Genomic DNA, 21,585 nt, shown 5'->3' on the forward strand with positions numbered 1-21,585 from the left:
GCACAGTTTGGGTTGGTAAAATTCTAGTATTTTTATAAATCTATCACAAGATTGTCCCTTTCTAAGTTTGATGTTTGAAGTAAATATTTTACATTCTACCCTCTTGTCTCCTTGTCTAGATAGAGCACTCCTGAATCCAAAGGGTCAGTTACATTAATATTATTCCTTTATTCATTATTAGTCGTTTGATGAACCGAACTGAATAGAGCTTTTTACAGCTGTGATTCAACAAGTCACGGTGGATGATTAGGGAGACCGCAGGCGCTATTGGGGCTGGCCTAAGTGGCGGAGCGTCACTGAATGACACACTGGCAGGAGGAGGAGGAGGAGAGCACGCCCTGCAAACTGATGTGACGGTGTAAGTACCTGAGTGCAGAACACTACCTGCGGATCGTCTCCTGTCAGAAGCATCATGGGGGGTTCCGCGTCCAGCCTGTTGGATGAAAACAAATCCAAGTACATTAAAGGTAAAAAAAAATTTAAATAACCGAGAAAGTTTAAGGTTGAAATTTTGGTATGCGTTGGGTGAGCGACGCAACGAGGGCGCAGCGCACTCCTCAGCGCGTTTCATTGAGCACCGATGAAGAGAGTGGGCTGTTTCTGTCGGGTTTACAGCGACGTTTCACATCACTGTGTTTGGAGTCGAGGCGCTTGAAGCTGTTAGTTTGCGCATAAATATAAGAAGCGCGATTTTAATTTGAATTGTAATGCCGGTTTGAGCTTTCTTTACGTGAAAATGTGAGTCAGGTTAGAGTGGGAAACAGTTCCCGTCGATTTTCCAGAGAGCCGAGTATCAGGCTACTCGCAAAGCTGTCCGTCTGGTTATGCCTGGTTATCTTTAACCAGGCATTTTGTCCCTCTCCCAATAAGCTCTCTGGAGGGGGAGGGGGGGGGGGGGGTGACACTTTACATGTATTTCTCATGGCAAAAACATTAGTTCATGCATTTATTACTTCCGCCTGGTTAGTCTGGGGGGCTCATGGAGGTCACTCCAGTATTTCCAGTACTGCTAGGAAAAAGGAAAATCAGAGAGATCGAACTTTCTTTCTTTTCTCTCTCTTTCTTTTGGGCGTGTCCAGGGGTGTGGACTAATGTTACCTGTCTTTTATTGTGTGTATGAGTGCACAGCAGACAGGTGCACATGTGGTGATGTTAGTGTTCCAGGATTCACCGCAGCTGTGCTTCCCGTGTGTTGCATAAATAGTGAAATCTGATTTGAAGGCAATCCTTCATGCAGCATTTTCCCCTCATGCTTTCTTCATCATACAGGCTGCTGTAGGGAGGTTTTTTTTATTATTATTAAAGCGAATCTGAGCTTCATAATTCAAGTTTTTTAACCACAAATATGGTTTATTTCAGAGGGACTGGTACTTATAGTGCTTTTCAAAGCCAACTGAGCAGTTTCAGAGTGCTTTTTAGAATAGCTTTGTTCGCTTAGTCACACACACATTCATACAGCCCTTTATTCCATGAGTAAGTGCCTTGTCTCACACACACTTAAATGAATACACTCAGGGCAAGTTGGACTTTTCTTGCCCACTTCAACATGCAATGTGGGGAGTCGGCTATTAAATCAGCCCCACTCTATTTCCTGATTAACAGGCATACCAGAAGACACCATGCTGTGACAAAATTTGGACTGATTTTGGACCTGATACCAGTTTGCAGTACTCAGCTGTAAAATGGGTTCAGCTGGGGAAGTCTGTGTTTATTTTTGTTGCCGTTCTTAATAGTATCAGAGTGGAAATGCTCTGTATGTTAGGAAGCCAGTGTTCAGACCTTCATTTAATGACATCCCCTGGGAACTTTCTATCTTCTGGAGTTTATGCTTATGGTCTGTACAAGCTGTTTGTACACTCAGTCTCGGGGTGAAGCGTGTGCTTTCACGTTTGCCTTGTCAGATTTTCCTGGCTGCTACTGAGGGGAGGCTTAAAACAGTCAAGATCAGTGACACTCTAGATCTATTTCTCATGGCCAGAGCATTCTTGTCTATCGTTATGTAGCAGTGAAATGTGTGTACAGGGTGGAGCGTGGCAATTTGGTGAGTAGTTTCCAAGGTTGGGTTAGATGAAGTGATCCTACTGCAGTACATAGTGTATGATTCATAAGCTGACAAAGGTCCAGTTTTGATGGAGCTCCGTCCCTTGACACTCACTAGCAGTTTTTCTGACTGATGTAATTTGACCTTTTTCTGACTGTGTCTGAACATATTTCTAACTCTGACTATATCATTCTCCAAAGCGATGTCTTCTTGTTGTTAAACTGTTAGCAGAGGGCTGTGTTGCTTGGTGCTGCATGTTAACACATTGGAGTTATAAAAAGGGGAGTAGAGAAGGAATATGGGATACACCCCCCCCCCCCCCCCCCCCCTCAGAAAACCCCCAGACCTTACATCCCACATACCCCAGATTCACACAGGATAAAGGGGGCTTGAATGTTTGATTCATGGTGTGTTGTCATTCAGTTCCAGTTTGGTTTGGTCGCATTATTCTCCAGGTTATTAAGCTTAAATTATTACAGTGGCCTTAGAAATATCAAATGTTTAGCAATAAATGAATTCAGTTTTATGATGTTTATTTTTATTTTTGGGGGGGGCAGCAATATTTCGTTTTTTTTTTTTTTTTTTTTTGTAGTGTTAATCAGACTTGAAAATATGAGTTGATCAGCTGCAGATGAATCTGTTTTGAAGAAAAGTCGTGCCACGTTCCACACTCTTGCAACCTGTTATTTTTAACGATATGCTGCTTTTCTTAGTCTTGTGTTTACAAAATTGATTCTCTTTGAATTTGTGTTTTCTGACAGTTGACCAAGATGCAACCTCTAAAGCTGAAAAAACAAGCAAATGCAGAGGCAAAAATTATAGGTCATCTAGGCCCTGCATTGATTCACAGGTGTCCCAGGAGTCTGCTAGGCTTCATCCAATACTTTGAGCCATTATACTATAAGGCAGAGACAAATCCCTTGAAAAATCCTGAATACAAATGTATAGGAAAATTCCATTACATCAAATATCTCGCCTACTTACGTTCATGTACAAGCATAGTCTGCAGCTCTCTGATGCAATCACATTGGTGCGTAACTTTGTTCATAGTAATTGTAACCAGCATGGAAGAAAATCTCTCCAGACCTCATTTTGGGGAAAAGTCACTGAACTTAAGCCTTTATTTAATTAGGAACCTACTAAAAACTGAAAACTGCATCTACTAGGAGTCTGAGGGGTAGTTTTGTGGACTTCATAATACACTGCAAGTGTTAATATTTCCAAGCATTACAGTGCTTAGATGTAAATTTACCTGTAATTTTCTCTATAGTAAAAGAATTCAGGGTTAACATTGTCATAGGCTACCATATGCTTCACTTGAGCTTAGGGCAGAGGGTCTGCAAGAAACTTGGAGCATCAGAAACTTTGCTTCCTGCATTCTGATTGCTGGCATTGCTTTCAAAAAATGATCAACTTTTCACATCTAACATTACTGCTGCTGTGTCAGGAGACATGCAGGTAGGGGTGGGCGATATAAACGATATAAACGATATAAATTTGGCCAACGATAGAGATTTTGACTATACCGCTCTATCGCGATAGCGCATGTTGATGATGTCATCAAGCTGCGCCTGTTTTGGTCGAAAGCATTGTAGCGGCTACAACCATTATCATCTGCAAATTATGCCGGGCGTCAGTCACAGCAAGAGAAATATGGGGAAAGCCAAAAACTGCGCTTATATATCGCGATATATATCGTTACCCGCACGTTCTTCAAATTATATCGCGATATGGATTTTAGGCCATATCGCCCAGCCCTACATGCAGGCATATTTACTTGACAGTTCTGTCTGATATCAGGCTGCTTTTGTGTCTTTTCATTATGACGGTTATCAGCTTTTTCAGTTTTTCATGCTGATTATAAATATAGTTGAATTTATCAATCTTTGCACTTTAATAGATGAGATATATTTCAGTGAAATAGCTGCTAATTTTCAAGGCTCTCTGCACATTCTGACACATAAACTATATGGACAAAAGTAGTGGGCTGCACCTGTTAATCTTTGAATTCAGGTGTTTTCAGACCCATTGCCACAAATGTATACAATCGAGCACGTAGACATGCAGCCTGCCTAGCGTTTCTGAAAGAGTGGATCATTCTGAAGAGCTCACTAAATTAGAGCACGGTACTGTAATACCCAACCAGACATTTCACGGGCCACTGTAAGTGGTATTACTGCCTAATGGAAGCAATTAGGAACCACAGCAACTCTTTCACGAAGTCGCTGACCACGTAATGTTACAGAGCAGGACTGTCGAGTGCTGAGGCACATGCACCGGTAGGTTCATGGTGTGGGTTTTTATTGCCAAGCAGCTCCTGGAGGTGTAATGTGTAGGTGGCCCAATATTTTTGTCCATATACTGTAGCTGTGTATGTGTGTGTGTTGTTGTTCCTTCCTCAGCAACAAACCTAAACTTGAAAAACGTAGTCCTCAGTGATGATCAAACTGCCTGTATATGAACTACACCAGAGGAGAGGCTGTGTTGCCGTGTCTGAGAGCACAAAAGCTGATATGTCTGCATGTGTGTTTGAATGAACTCATAAATCTGAGAGAGAAAATGAGCCATTGTTAAAGAAAACAAACTCTCCCCTCTTAATTCCTAAGTAAACTTTAAAAGATTTTTTTTTAGGTATTTCATTTACACACTTTCCCTCTTTTTAGTTGGTGATTATATGCATGTGGTCTAAATGTCAAAGATTTCCCTTTATCCTCTTAAATCTACTTCTTTTGGCTTGAACACGTGTTGGTGGTGTGAAGGTTACAGACTAAGGTAACTGCAACATTTTGTATTCACTTGTAAGTAATGGTCAAGCAGTTTTCAGCAGTTCCCCACACTTACTTAGGAGGTTATTAAGATATGCTTTAATTTGTGTTTTCTGAAATTTCGGTATTTGCTTAATCAGCAAAATATGTCATTTGGCCAAATGTTGGCGAACAATCATATATGTAACAAATAATTCGGGACTTTATATTAGCTGTAATAAAAGTTTATTGTGGCAGTTAAGGGGGCTTTCATTGCTGTAGTGTTGTGGAGAGTCTGTTTTTGCTGTAAGCCTGCCATCCTTCATGCTGTGTCACTCTGCCTCCAGCTGCCATTACACAATCCCTCAGATATTCAGAGAGCTGAGAGAAACTGTGGGACTTTTCCACCCTTTGGATCTGAATGCACTGCTCTGTACAAAGAGAGGAAACTGCTGCTGCTCAGGCTCTCAGCTGGAAACCCACCTGTTGTTTACTCCGAACAACTGACCAACAACTAACTACTGTTTTCATAGTTTGGATTGTTTCCACCAAATGACCTTGGAACACTATATATGATTTGACATTATATGCTGGTTGATACACAGCCTCTGATCATCAAGTGAATAAAAACTAAAAGCACAAAGTCTAAAGAGCTTGAAAAGAAAAAAGCATCTGGGCTTCCTTAAGTTCCTTGAAGACGTTTCACGTCTCATCCGAGAAGCTTCTTCAGTTCTAGAGTCAAATGGTGGAGAGTCCCAGATTTAAGCCCTGTGGGAGTTTCCCTCCAAGAGGGACAATGGTCCTCCTATTGATCCTCTACTTAATCACACGAGCCAAGGCGTGGAAATGGGTGTAGGTCGAAGCATTCTTTGGGTTGTACTCTTTAGATTTCGAGGGTGGGACGTCTTTCACTGTAAAAACTGTCTCTTGGTTACTTACTCAACATTAGTCATGAGTGAGGATTCTCAACATGAATCCACCCTGCATCTACTGATGAAGATGTGTATAGAGTTTGCTGCTTCTGCTCATTTAAATCTCAAATGAGCACTGTGGCCTGTACATGAAAGATGGCGATGGCACAGGTGGTTCTGAGCTCCACATTCTGACGTCTCAACATTAGCAGATGCTGTGGTTTTGGAGCTGGAGCACAACACAAGCTTGTTAGCTGATGGTTATCTGATAACACCAACAAGCTTGTTAAATGACCTTCATTCATAAACTACTTGTTTATTCTTTCCACAAGTTTATGTGTGATATTTAATAATAGTAATAATAAACAGCGACAGTGTATATTTATATATTACTTTTCAATCAGGGAAGTTGAAGCACAGACAGAAGTTAATATTTTGTCGATGAAGTTGCAAGGGAAGTCTGTTTAAGGCTGTTGTGAGTGTAAACATAAGGACTGTGGGCAAAAGACCTTTTATTTTTTTACTTATGTAATCAAGTCACGATGGCATGCAACTGTTAAACTGGCTCTACAAGCCATAAAACTTGCTGAAATGCAGTTGTTCAAGAAGAGCTTATGATGAGTGTCAGCCATCTGTAGCAATTTCTCAGGTTATGTAAGCCTGATAGAGAGAACATCTCTAATGAGAGTGGCATTTCTTAGTGCAGCAAAACCTTTCAGCTATGGGTGGAATGGAGTAACGTTGGCACTAACTGTTGCTGCCATGTTTAATTTTATTGGTAACTTTATTTGACAGCACCTGAACGACTAAATTTCTCAAATAATTCTTAAACCACAGGGATTCCAAAGCTTCTCTGCTGCACATTAAAATATTATTAATGTGGCTCCCAAGGAGACTATTATTTCTTACAAATGACCAATGAAGCATTTTCTATCATTAATTTATTTAAGTTAATTAGCTTTTGTAAACATGCAAATGCTTTTATATTTTCCGTTGTTCTACAAAAACAGGCAATGAGCAAACCAGTTATGCTCATGAATTATATTCATACAGTTGTACATTTCAGCCATTATAGCCTGATACTTCTGACAGCTCTACATGCAGCGGTGAAAAGTACAGTACAAGTTGATGTACTGCACTGTGTTGCTGTGGCGTATTTACATTTCTCTGTGTGTGTTCTCACAATACTTGTATTTCTGTCAAAGACACCCACACGCATGCGCTCGTGCCGTCTTCCTCTCCACTCACTCTGCCTTTGTCTCTATGGGCCATTGTTTTTTTCTGCCTTTCAGCAAGTTACTGTTTCAGGTATTTCCTGACTTGCCAAACCTTCAGTGCAGACACTGGACTTCAATTTAGTGTTATTCCTCTTAGCACAATGCTCCCAGTATTTACTATTAACTATACTTGTTTCTTAAACCTGTTTACTGAAGTCTGACTTGGTAAAAGCCATGTGTTGTAACTACAAACTTGATGCTTGTCCATTTGCTCATGTGGGTTTACATGTTTACATGAATGCATGTAAAAACATGCATGACATGAGCCGACATGTTAATGTTTCAACATTTGTTGTCCTGGAAGAACTTTGGGATTTTTCCACTAGACGGTAAACCGTAAACCTGGTATCTAAATGAACCTCTCTCCAACTTTACCTCTGAAAGACCTTCTTTCTGGCATTCTCCTCTTATACACTATCATGTCATCATAATAACAATCCCAGTAATCGTCTCAGAGGTCATGTTCAAGGTTCTAAAAACCATTTTAAAAACATGTAAAAAATCATACATCTAGGGATGCACCATTCAGTTTTTTTCCACTTAGGACGCCATACAGATATCCTGGCTGTGAGTGTATACTGAGTACAAATCTAGAGATGACCAGTAGATTTCCCTGATTGCTCATCAGACACCATGTTTTTTAAAAAAAGACAAGTTTTCACTGAATCTTTTGAGGATGGAATGCTTTATGTGCCAAACAGAATAAAGCACATCTGTAAAGTTACAGCACAATATGTGTTGCATTGTCATTGGAATTTACATGTATTCAGTCGCTGGTACAGAAACTGTATAAATGTTTTTTGCCTCGTCCTATCAATGCCTCACAAAATAACAAGTGGAAGGCCTAAAACACATCTATAGCAGTTGAATAGTATCTTAACTCACATCTTTAAGTAACAGGAAAAGTCATAAGACCTTAAAGATGTATTTGGCCCTTCAGTCGATACATCTTCTGTTTGCCAAAATGTCATCAAAAATGATCTTAATCAAAGGGTTGCTTTCAAAAAGGCATTCCTAAAGAAGGAAAATAGAGAAAACTTGGATTCCCAACAGGAACGGAAGTGTACAAGTATATCAAAATAGTACTTTTTCTTTGATGCTGTATTTGCAATATTACTGAAAAATATATATATCATGATTGTTAAAACATATATTTTGTAAAATACTTTTTTATTTATTTATATAAAACTGCTCACTACCAAACACTTGCTTCTGTGCAGTCAGACTATGGACAGCTTTCTGGTCTGGTAATGTGAAGTTTGTACCTTCAGTTTATTTTGGCGAGCCACAAAACTATTTTCATGTTGCCTCACTTATAAAACAGACTTTTGCCATAAAAGACTGCAGGAAAAGTTTTTACTCTGGCTCAGGATGTCTCATTTTTAGTCTTTTTCTTTTGAGTTTACTTGTTGCTGCAGAAACAGACTCAGAAAATATTCAAAGAATTTCAAGAGAGGACATTTCTGAACAGTTGCATTAACTTGGAAGCATCTGCATGAAACTGAATGAATAATCTAGTCCATGATTATCCTGTGACATGAAGTGGAAGTGGAAGAGCAGGTCTCTCCTGTGAAACTGGGACTTGCAGTTGAAATCCTGCAACACTCCCCTGCACATACTCATAGTTCACATACCAAGATATTGTTCAGGTAAGAAACTGGGCACCTGCCTATACTGCATTGCAGTGACTGTTGTCTACATTCCTTTTGGGTTGTAGTGTTCCCTGATGTTTGTTTGTTTGTTGTTGTTTTTTTTGAGCTAGTAAGTGAATTCCTTTGCACACAATTAAAGATTATTCCGTTCATAATGGTTGTTTTACTTATAGGATAATCCAGATTATAGACTTAGGTGAGATCCTTTGGGTTTCATATTCTTGTTAACATGCAACAAGTGTAAGTGGTGTAACGCACAACACCTACTGCACTGCACCTGTTCACATATTTCATTGCAGTGTCATCAGTTTCTACTGAGTCTGACAACAGAAACACATTTGTGCTTTTGTGTGTCACCTTTAATAAACACACAAATCAAAAATGGCCTGAGCTTGTCTTTCCATCAGCAAACAGAAGAGTCATTAGTAAAAGAAATGGCTTCATTAAGAAGACGGTTGGATTTGCTGGAGTCATGAACCTTTTAAGTATATTTTAATGTCTGCAAGAAATCTCACAGAAAGCTGTAACGGGTACCTGAAACCAGCATAGGCTTGCAGACATGGAATAATTCCTGAGATGGATGGATTACTACTGAATACAAAGATACTGATACAGGCTGAATCTACAATACAGTAGATTTGAGTTTTGACTTATGACTTATGTGACCAAATGTAGGTGCATTTGGTTTTTAATTGTGATTCGACAGCCTGTTCTCACTCCCGAGGTGTAATATAATGATGATTTGTCAAGTCCCGAGGGGATCCTGAGGAACGCAAAAGGTGACCTTCCACATTCTTATGCTATGCGCCATCTTATGTTATGGAAGGAATCCAGTAGAATGACGCTCCTGGGGTAATACACTTTCCGGACATGTATTTCAGCTTTAACCCTAAGCTTATCCCTAACCTTAACCAGCACTTTAATGACGTTAGTGTTTTCCAAAGCAATTTAAGTAAAACGAACGTACATGTGTAGATTCATTCCAAACGGTTCTCATGTTTCCTAATTCTTCCGATCTCGTATATAGGGACGTGTTGGGTGCCCGGAAGCATAATATACAGGCGATTTGTCACCTAGCGTAAAATGTTGCGCTGTGGGAGTAAGAACATGTTGTTTGAACATGCATTTGTATTATATTGCATTAGGATGGCATTGAGAGGAGGAACTGCTGCTATTTTCCTGTTCTCACGGATGCGAAACTGTTCATTTTGATTCTTTATAGTAATTCTTATACTGTAGATGGAGTTTTTTTGTTTGTTTTTCTACTTCAGAGAGTTTTCTGGGTGTTGGATGAGGCCTGGACCCCTCCTCTACATATAGGTACTCTAACCTAAAGGGTCACTATACCCAAAAGTAAGTTTGTTAACATTTGATTGCCTGTAAAAGGAAAAAAAAAAAAACTAGTCATGGGAGTTAGTAGTGAACATAAGTTAAACGAGCTCACACTAATAAATTAGGTCTGTTAACCCTACACAGAAAAGACCGGTATTAAAAGAAATGCATTCTGAATGTATTCTGACAACAAGCATGGGATGACAGAGGACTAAAATACACGACGGAGTAATCAGGAAACGGGAAACGGAAGGGAAACGCAGCTGGGACTAATCAGGCAGGACGAGACAAGGGAAGCAAAACTGAATGCATTGACTTAAGACACGGACCTTCAAAGTAAAACAGGAAACACACCGACTTAACTTACAGACCCAGACTCAGAGACACAAGCTGACACGATACTGAGGGAACATAAAGACGGGGATGACTAGACAGGAAACGTGGAACCAGGACGGGCACAGAGAAAACATGAGGACAGAGACTGAACGCAGAACAGGGAATGTCAAAACAAAACAAGCACATGACAGACACAGACATGGAGAACAGAGGAAGCACGGGAACCAAAGCCTAAGAACTAGAAATTCTCCAGAAGCATAACAAGAATTAAACCGACACATAAGATGATATTAATCAAAACATATACCCTTATACCAGTGTTTGGCCTTCTTGAAGCCCCTATTCAAGTTAGCTCTCGATAGGTCTCACGTATAATACAATGCAAAAATGCTCATTTTAGCTCTGGGTACATTTCAGTAATGTTATCTTGCATCTGGTTTAAAAGTCCAACATTTTCCCTGTCAGCTGTAGACAGCCCATGGCTATAACATTTTTAGCCCCAGCATCTCCAGGCATGCAGTTACCTCTGTTTGTCACTCACTATCATTGTCTCTTCTATTTATCACATGGCTTGTTAGCTCCTCCCTAATGTCAAACACTTTCTTTATCAGAGCTGGATCAGGTGACCCTGAATCCTGCATTGAATCATTAGTTATTATAAATCTTTGGCTCTGTACTACAAAGCAAGTACAGCATACACACCTATGGTATGTTGTTGTTGTCAGGATTCACTTACCCTAACATTGTCCACATAAAGATGGTTATCAGCTTGTTAAGGTAAACCCAGGTTTTCCCTTACATGTTCAAATAAAAAGGATTGTGTTGTCAGAATCTAGCCAATCTAAAAGGGGCATTTCGTGGATCATGTGACTCTTCTTTAAGGCAGATGGATTCCTCTGAGTGCCACGTACTCCAAACAGAGACATTATCAGATGATAATAAAATAGTGAATAAAAAGTAGATTCTGTAGGTAGATTGTGGTTAAATTAATTAAATGGTTGAACAAGTATTCTTGGTGTGTGTTCTTTGTTCTAGTAGCTATAATTCCAGCAGTGTAAAAGGCTTAACAGTAGACTGAAATAAAGTAGAACAATTTTCTAATCATTTTCTAAATCACTTAATTACCGTGGCAATGTGATAAGTGCATTTCCTTCAGTAAGGGACAGCTTAACAATAACAGACTCTATGAACTTAAAACACGACATTCAGTAAGCTAAAGGAATCGCTCTCTCTGTCAGTCAGTTTCCCTGTCCCGCTAATCAGTCTTTCTCAAAGTCCTTGTATCTCTGACTCTTCTGCTATCTGTTATCCAAAGCATCGTTAGCATCATGTAGCACACCATGTGGCTGAATTGTTTCTCTGTAAGAGCGACACACACATATCTGTTCCCAGGATAACGTTGGGAGAAATGTATAAAAAGGCCCAACAGGATTGCTCTGACAAGCACTCGCATAGACGTTCACCGAGAGTGAAAATAAATGCATTAGAACTCGCTCCTCTGTGTGTCTCACTTCATAAGGGAATTTTTGTGACAGCTAACAACACATTGTGTCAATAATTTTTTTTGTTTTGTATTTTAGAGCAATAAGTTGAAAGTTGATTGAAAGGAAGCCCAGCTAAGCTACATGCTAACACTAGCAAACTTGCTAGCAGCAGCAGTCATAAATTGTACAGGCCTAACACATGGACACACGTCTGAATCAGAATCAGAATTTTCCTAAACAAAAAGATACATCCTGTCTTGGAAAGGATGTATCATACAGCAAGCCATGACCTTAGTTGTTATCATGTATTTATTTATTTATTTAAATCAGTGATTTTATGAAAAGGTGCTAAAGGCACCTTTCTGTGTTTGCATGATCACTTAACCTGAAAAAGAGGATACATTAACCAAATAGTGGCTGCAGACATTTTGCATAAACAGCAGCAGATTTGAGCTGAAGGTTCACAGACACTTAGCTCAGTCTCGTCAGAGACGATTTGAGATAACCTTGTGAAGAGGCTCCACTGAGACTACGAAAAGAACTTTTTATTTTTTATTGTTAAATGTATTCTAACAGAAAGCTTAGAGAGCTGGCAGCCAGAATAAGTGTGCCTGTAAGTGTGTGTATATATAAGTTAGTAGGGGTATTTCCTTGTTTGTAGCTGCAGTGCAGAGGATCCCCGCCCACACACATCTGCATCAATAAGGTGAAACCAGCTACTAAATGATTCACAGCTTATGTTTTAGTACTTAGTGACACAATAATCCATTAAAACACCATTCACCTTTGTTTTATTCACTACATACATGAGCTTCTCTGAGGTCTTCCTGTTTTCCATCTTCAACATTTTGTCCAGTATATCCTATATAAATCATATGCACATGTCCAAATCATCTCACCTTTTCCTCTATGTTCTCTTGAAGCAGAACAGCCAGCACTTTACATCATTACGTCATCGTCTGTCTTTGCCGTGATGGAAAGTGTCTGGCCATGTAAACTGTTTTACAGAAAAGAATTTTACTCAACTTTAGATCAAGGGTATTTAAATGTTTCATAGTTGTTGTCTTCATCGTTCGGCTGCTCCTTTTAGGCATTGCCACAGTGGATGATTTTCCTCAATCTCACCATATTGCTAGCATCCTGTTCTGTCACACCAACCGTTTTCCATGTCCTCCTCCACTACATCCTCCTTATCAGTACCTAGTGACACAATAGTCCATTAAAACACACTCCATTATCCTTTATTTTATTCACAACATACGTGAACTTCTCTGAAGCCTTCATTCTCGATGTATTCTTCTGTCATAAATGACCGTGACATTCATTTCCACCCACTCCTCACCTTGCTTGTACTCTTTTCTGCACGTCTCTTGCGGACTGTCTGTTGCTTTGAATGGTTGACCACACGTTTACCTTACACTTGCCTTCCTGTCATGCACACATATATTGTGCTCCATACTCTCACTACAAATCACAGTGTGTACTGCAAGTCGTCCATATAGACCTGTCCATCACCACTGCAAGCAAGAATGGGCTCCGAGCCTGATACTTGATGTTATCCCAACCCACCTGTCACTCCTTTTGCACACTGGGTGGAATTTTGTCCCACTCTTCCTTCAAGCCTTCCTTAGAACTCACTAGCCTTCACCTTTGCCACCTTTCTCTTTCCCTTTCTCCTAGCTTCCGAGTACTTCTGACTATGACAGACTACTACTACTACGCCACTTTTTCTTTGTTCTTTTCCTTCCTCAATCCACAATTAGGTCTTGTTGTCCCCTTAAAGGTTTTTAACCCTCAGTTTGGATGCTAGCACAGTTTTAGCTGATTATGAGTCAGTATCAAGTCGATAATTTGACATGGGTTGAATTGAAATGTTCCATAAACCATTATGAAATTACAGCCATTAGTTTATATGCTGTAGCCAGTACATGAAGGCCATTAAGGCTACTATACTATATTATTTTCCATTATGATTCCAATAAGAGTCTGTGAAAAATGCATAAATTAATAGCTACATTAGTAAATGCTTTTGCCTTGGACAATGCTACACAAACACATACTTCACTTCCCAACTCTGCTCCGTGAGTGCTCTGTTCTTCAGTGCATTAATACAGTGTAACAGAGCTCCAGTTCCATACTAGTCTGAAGGCAGAATGCAGGCATAATGGCAGAGGCATTAACCCCAGCATTAGCATACCTATACTGGGAGACACAACAAACAGCAGCCAAATATTTGTCGCTGCTCGTCCAGTAAGTGAATGATGTATCACTGGGAATTGGGGACACTGAACATTTGGGGGAGCATAAATACACATTTAACGCATCCCTACCCCTCCTCATCTCTCTGGTGGTATGATTTGGTTTGCAAAGGCAAGCAACAGTGGAAAGAATTGGTGAGCTCAATTTTATTCCCCCCCCAGGAATCAGGATCCCTTCACACAAGGCGTCTGACCTGATTTAATAAGAATGGAGAGAAATCTGAGAGGTTTTCTTTTCTCTCTGTGTTGGCAACAGTACGGCTGACAACAGGAAGGACTAAGAAAAGCAGAAAGAGAAAGGGTTTCTTGTTGACGATTATTGGTGACAGGTCTTGGAGTCTGATGTGCCAATTGTAATCTGGATAGAGATGACTCATATAGTCTCGAGAGCTACTAACAACAACCTCAGTCACCTAATTATAGGTGAATTATACGGGTCACATCAGGTACAGCGAGATACCATCTGGTATGTATTAAGACTGGAATACTATGTTAGAGGACAGTGAAAGACACTGAAAATAAGCAGAAAGAAGAGCCATTTTTCTTCAATATTTCCTAAAAGGCATCTGGAAAAGTTTGAATCAGATATGGCGATTTCAACTCGCACTTCATGTGTTTGTTTTGTTAGTCAAGCACGGCCCATTTTATACAATGTTTTGTTTTTTTTGAAGTGGTTGAACTGTTTCACCAGTTAAGACGTTTTTAATTTGGCTTGTAGTAGTGAAGCGGGGATAAATGTGTCTGCAGTTTATCGATCAAGTGTCATTAGCGTTAGAATTTAACCTTTTCCTTGACTTCTTGTAAGCCGTCATCATTCTCTTTACTTGTTTTAACGTTTTTTCAAGACCAGCAGACACTAAAGTGGGCCTTGAATAATAGAAAATTCATGATAATTTAGCTAAACATTCTAACCTCATATTCACAGCTATTGCAGTGATGTATTCATTATTTATAGGTTATCTATTACCAGTAATGTAGTTTTACATATTAACCTACTTCTGTTGCTGTTAATTTTTTCCTGCTCCAGAAGGCCAAGTCATGATTTTAAATCTTTTTAGTCTAATAAAATAAAGTCATAACATTAGCCTGTTTTCTGTATGTACATTAACTGTAAAACTGTTTATGAACACACACATATTTTATAGTTTATAAAATGCAGGAGAGGGAAAGGTGATCTTTAACTTTAAAGATCTTTCAAACACCAGGTTATGGGTCCATATGGGTTTTACAGTATTTTGTTTCACACTGACAAATTGTGGCTCTCTTATCTCATTTCCTTTGGTCTTCACAATTGGTCTTCACGCTGCTGTAAACTAATTTTTGTATTTTTGGTATTTCAAAATAACTCAATTCACACTAAGTGCAGCTCTACAGCTTTCCCCTTGGTCTAAACTTGCTGGTTTGCATTTCAGTCTCTTTGTTAGTCTGTCTGTAATCTGACCACCATCCATTCACAGCTTCAGTGTTCAGTTTTCACCACCCATCCCCAACAATAATATGTGCTTTTCTAAGCTTCAAAAGCAATGTATTAAAAACGCGGCCTTTCTTCTGTATTGTTGCAGGCCAGGCCGAGGCTGTGCTGGAAGAGTTCAGCCCGTACTACAGGAAACAGTTCTCTGTGGCTCAGTTCTCTCAGGTAGAAGATGATGTGGAACAGCACAAACAGAAGATCACACAGCTGCTCAAACAGAGGGTATGTCTTTTAAAATGTACTGGAGAAATGTAACAGCTAAGATCCATGATGCATGTGCTTCGTACAAACCTTATCTTAGCAACTTTTCACCTGAGCTGAATCAATAATAAACACACAGGGGTTTCCCCTGTGTGTTCACATGAAAGGGGTGGTGCTTGCAGCATCTGGCCAATCACAAACACAAATACCGGGAAGTGTAGGCTGCTGGGAACAGAGCAGCTGATTTTACAAAAGAAGATAACCCTATACTGAGGGGAAAAATGAAGATGTTAAACACACAATAGAGACTGAAGTAACACTGCAATATGTGTGAGAGGTAAAAGCACTCTTTATATAGAGCACTAAACGTGAGTGCTTTAAGCACTTCTGTCAATAAGACTGGAAAAGAGGATTGTCAAGGTAAATCTATATTTGACCATCTACTAATAAATAGAGAATACAACACGATAACCTCTAAACAATTTAATAATTGTAGAATAGCTGCATTTTGGAAAAGCTATACTAAAATAAGGAAGGTATAAAAAACAGAGCATTCACTGTGAAAGACCTGATCACGTCCTGCATTTTAAAATTGACCTGGCAGCTGGCTACAACAAAGTAAGAAACACATTTTAATGAATTATTTTAAAAGCAGAAACAGTTAAAGTTCATCATGCAGTCCACAATAGCCCGGAGGCTCAACTCTGATATGTTCTGATATGCAAACTGAGTTTATAACCAACTCAAAGACGAGCAGGCACAAATTTTCATGCACGTGTTCGTGTTCACCAGGCGGCTCCAGAGGAGGGTGAAGTGCTATATGAGGAAAGTGTCTTTTACTTTGATGACACCAGGAAGTGGCGGGAGAGGTATGTGGTGGTGAGAGCCAACTACTGCCTGGAGTGTCACGAAAGCGTTGAGGTGAGTCTGTGAAAGTGATGTCAGCAAATCAAAGGCATCTACATAAGGGGCCCCTCTTATTGATTCGGTGTCTTCTTTCTTCAGACCTTTGTTAAAGGAGCTCCTCCATGCCACAAGCTCCTGCCTACAGGGGGCAAGGTTCTGACGGCAGAAGAGGCGTACATGGCTGTAGTGGATAAATGTTTTCCTGATGAAAGCTGTGAGTAAAACACCTAAAACAACTATTTTTCTTTCTTTTTTTGCCACAATAACTTAGCGCACAGCGTGACGTGAGAAAGTGCACACACCTTTGACGTTGCACGACGAACTCTGTATTCCTCGTCCACACGTAAGCGCAAAAAAGGGGTCTCCGTTGTCGGTGATTCGAAACACCGTTTACGTGTGGCCGAAAGGCCCAAACGCATAGAAACAGCTGCGTTTTCAAAAATACCCGTGTAGGTGTGGATGTAGCGTAAAAGAATTAGTAGTTTATTTTATTATTGCCTGTAATTTATTGCAGTTTACTTGTATTTGTTTAATTGTTTACGAAATGTTAGAGTTTGGAAACAAAATATGGTTGTGTGAGGATGTGTTTGTAAAACAAAGGGAGGCCTAGCAGAAAAAATTTGGGAACCACTGGATTAACATATGGTTTAAGAGTCATTAGATTCACTTACACTTTTATGACATCGCCTTATGGTACTGGGTTCTTAATAAAGCTTTGCAAATTTCCTCTATCACACAACAAAGCAATCATCAGACAGTAATTTTAGAAGATATTGAATTCCAGTAGAGAACATTTTCAATTTAATATTGTCTAACCTATATGTAGGCATTGCACGATACGTTTATATGTGCTATAAAGGTGACTATGGTCGTGTCTGTCTCCTGTCTTCAAATCTCTTCTTCTAAATTAACTCCCGATAACTGGCAGTTCAAAATAACCCTTACCTTAAACTTCCATTAGTATTAGCTACTCTCTCTTTAAAGCCACCTTGTTAGGAGATCCTGTAATATCAGTGTTAGTAACGTCAGCTGAATTTTTATTAAAAATCTTTGACAAATTTGGAAAAACCAAATGTAGAATATTAGATAATACCCTTTCTTCCACTGCTAATATTAATGTTAATGTTATAGCAATTAGTTAGTATATTTAAAAAGCCAGCTGAATGATGAAAGTTTATATTACGCTTTATATTTTAGTAAGAATAACGTGTAACTGTGTGATGGGTTCATTTTCCACATTGCTCTACTCACAGCCAATGCTTTTATCTACCTTTCGCCGTCATTTCTGTAATAAAACCATAGTTTTGGCTCGTGATGACATCATAGGCTTTATCTTAGACCTTTCTTTAACTGGAAAAAGTCAGTTGCTTTTGGTTTAATAGTAGAACAGCCTCTAACACCTTACTATTACGTATGAAAAGCTCAAATTTTCAAACTGGTAACAGTTAGAGATGGGAAAAGGGTACATAAAGCATCAAGCCTCTTAAGAAGCACAGGTAAAGACGAAATCATGAGAATTTAAATGTCCAAACAGAAATGGTTATTTTATCAATTATTATTTTATAATAATAATCAACAATAACCGTAGCGTATATATGTTCGTATGTACCGTAGCTCCTCAGAGGGTGGGCCGATCTGAACTAAACCTTCTACACACATTGTGTCACAAACAGTGATTATTAAAATCTATATGCTTTTCAAAAAGGATTCATTATAAATCCTAATGTTTTTGATTTTCCTATATATTATGTTCATTTCATTGTCCCCCTGTAAATGTGATGTTCTCTGTTTGCATGTGTTTCATTTGTATTTTTCAATGGATGTTGCCTGTACACTACTTCATGATCAACAACATATTTCTAGAGTCACGCATTTCTGTCTGGTAATCCATGGGACGAATCTGGGTTTGGAGGGTGCCCAACTTTGTGGAAGGGGGGACGGACCTTTCCTGTTCCAATACAACTATTTTCCAGTGTACAAAACAAGGTTCATAAAGAACTTTAACACTTGTGGGATGAATAGAAACGGAGACCTAGACCTTCTTGCCCAACACCAGTGTCTGATCTCACAAATGTGCCTCTAGAAGAATCATCAAAAATTAAATAAACGCACTCCTAAACTTTGTGGAAGGCGCTTCCCAGAAGAGTTGAAGCTGTTACAGCTGCAAAGGGTGTGTCGACATCACATTAAACCCTCTGGATTAACAATTCTCAAGTTCATATGTATGAGAAGGCAAACAGGCAAATGCTTTTGGCAATATTGTCTGTAGGCATGTAGGGAATGATAAGAAAATTATAAATATCACATTACATTATATCACATTAAGAAGAGATCCAAGGTTCAATGTTTAAGACGGTCAAACCCTCATAAAATGTTTGTCTTTAAAATTATGCTTAAAATGATACTGCCTTTGTAATGGCAACATCTAAGATATGATAAACTCACATTAAAGATTGCTTTCTAATAACGTTCACATTTGACCTCTGATCTCACTTTTACATTTCATATCTGCCTTTCTTTCAAGTTGATCCCAAAATGCATGGTATTTGTTAAGGAAAGTATTGTCAAGCGAAATAGAAAGAGCTGCTTAGTTAGAAATATACTGCAGTATCATACTGTTTACAGTAATAAGCCTAAGTTATTCATCTCCAAGTCAATACCTATTTTCCATTACCTTCTCCTACATCATAATCAAAGTAATCTTGTCTAGCCTGCTACTGTCATCTAATTTTTAGTGCACTACAAAGTTAAAGAATCAATGGTTCTGGCCATTTGACAGCTGCTCACTAGCAGCACATGTAGACTTTCATCTACTCTTTTCTGTTTCAGGTGCAAAAGAGGACTTTGCTCCACCTGTGGCAGGGATGCCGGGACAGTTTCCAGTCTACCTGCGTCTGCCCTACAGAAGGGACTCCTATTTCTGCTTCAAACAACAGGCCACACAGGCTACCTTCATTTCCATCCTATCAGACTGCATCAGACACCAGAACCAAGGTAAGATGCTACAGAAAAGGATGTTCTTACCTCGTCAGGCACACAGTTCCTCCTCTTACTAATAGTGTGAGTAATTAATGTTCATAACACCGAACAACCCTTTATGAAGACTTTCAGAGAGATCAGTAAAGTTCCTGTTTCAACAAGACTGAAGTGTTAATTACATATTTTAAATGCTAACTTGGCCAGTACGCATGTTAACATTATCCATTAAACTAGCAGTTCTCTGATAGTCACATGAGCCATCTGTTAACATTAACCCAGCAGTTTGTGGACTGTAGTCAGAGAAAAGATGAATAATAATGGCAGGCTGAATGGGTTGTGGATGGAGTATTGAGTGCTGACAGAGTGGCCACAGTATACCCGCCACAATGGTCGCTTCGCTCGGCCCCACAACCTCGTCTCACAGTCGCTTGTATTTACACCTGCAGTTAAGCTGCAGGAAGCTGCTGCATTCACACCTATGGGTAATTTAGAGTTTCCAGTTAACCTATCTCAACTAACTGCATGTCTTTGGACTGTGGAAGGAAGCCGAAGTACCCAGAGAGAACCCACGCAAGATCATTAAAATGGTGGTAAAAACCAACATGATCATACAGTCGTGTCTTCTACCCAGCTGTGGCCGGATTACAAAAAACTGAGAGGATTATGACTGGCCGTCGTGCCACAAAGACTGTCGTGTGACGATTTTGTCATCTGAGCATCAAGATGAAAGATAAATATCTGCTGTGTGCGATCAGTGAAGTACTGTTAAAATCAGCTGATGAATAAATGATAAAGATAAAACAAGCGAGCGCAATGGCCCAATGTTTTGACAGTGAATTCATTTTCTCAAAGCTCCCTGCATGTCTGACTTTTTTCTCTTCCCTCTGTCAGACTTCCTGAAGAAAAAGAATTGTGAAGTTCAGGCCTTCCTTAAAGCTATTCAGCTCTACAGACAGGACAAAGGCAAATACGAAGCCTGGGACATGCTGATAGGAAGTGATGCAAGGGTATGTCTCTTTTCTTTATTTTTCTTAGCAACAGTTATTTCTTCCAACATAGTAATACTGAGGATGAATATTTACTTAAGTATAAATAGTGAAATGGCTACATAATTAATACATGTAAATACATTTACAAAATGAAAATTAAACGGATAAAGGATAGTACAGGAAAGCTAGGATAGCTAGGTTGACTTATTAGCTGTGTAACGCACCCCTGGACATGTACATGTGTATAGTGGCAACAAAAGGCATTCTGTCTATTCTACCTTATAGATGTAGATCAAACAGGCTTCTTATAAAACACACACATTGGCTTATGTTAGGAATCTCATTGACCAGATGCAAAATTCCTCTGAAGGATCAATAGTTTTAAGCCTTGAAACTTAAAAGGGCTTTGATTCAGTTTTTTGGGTAATACTGTTTTGGCTTTGATGTCTGTATAATCAGAGGTGTGAAATCATTCCATCATTCTCCTATTACTCTAATTAAAATAAATGGCAATTTGTCTCACCATGTGGACCTTGAAAGAGGCTACCGGCAATGTTGATTCTTTGTCCCCGTACTTTTCCCATTATATAAGCCACTAGCACAGACTATTAGAAAGAGATATAATAATTTGGGGCAGTGAACATAAACTATGCCTTTACCCACATGACATTTTCGTAACAGTCTCCAATCCTTCCGCTTAGCATTATAGAAGGAATTTGTCCTCTGCTATAACAACAAACTAAACATGCGTAAAACACAAACACTTGCTGGAGCCACTGGAGTATATTCAAGAACAGTGTAAATTTAAATGTTGTCAAACAGTATTTCACAAGGCACAGAGTCTGAAATTCACAGAAAATTTGTATTTTTTTCCACTGAGAATCAGCTAAATCAGTCAGAGTGGGTCTGCACACAAAGACATCGGCTATCAGGCCTTCATACAGTTTATATACAGTTTATCTTCATGAAATTAAAGTACCAATGGGGTAAATGATGACCAAAGG

The 21,585-nt window shown here is 39.2% G+C and overlaps 1 protein-coding gene across 1 annotated transcript in view; it reads left to right on the forward strand.

Moving 5' to 3' along the window:
- Positions 1–287: 287 nt before the first annotated feature.
- Positions 288–21,585, forward strand: part of niban1a (niban apoptosis regulator 1a) — a 29,065-nt gene continuing 7,767 nt past the window's right edge. Inside the window, exons 1-6 of the mRNA XM_040048456.1 lie at positions 288–467; positions 15,598–15,728; positions 16,500–16,628; positions 16,713–16,827; positions 19,443–19,607; positions 20,484–20,599. Coding sequence (XP_039904390.1) covers positions 413–467; positions 15,598–15,728; positions 16,500–16,628; positions 16,713–16,827; positions 19,443–19,607; positions 20,484–20,599 — 711 coding nt within the window. The 5' untranslated portion in view covers positions 288–412. The remainder of the gene's footprint in view (positions 468–15,597; positions 15,729–16,499; positions 16,629–16,712; positions 16,828–19,442; positions 19,608–20,483; positions 20,600–21,585) is intronic.

Source organism: Simochromis diagramma, unplaced genomic scaffold (genome assembly GCF_900408965.1).
Source record: "Simochromis diagramma unplaced genomic scaffold, fSimDia1.1 OVJJ01000557.1, whole genome shotgun sequence".
NCBI classification, from domain to species: domain Eukaryota; kingdom Metazoa; phylum Chordata; class Actinopteri; order Cichliformes; family Cichlidae; genus Simochromis; species Simochromis diagramma.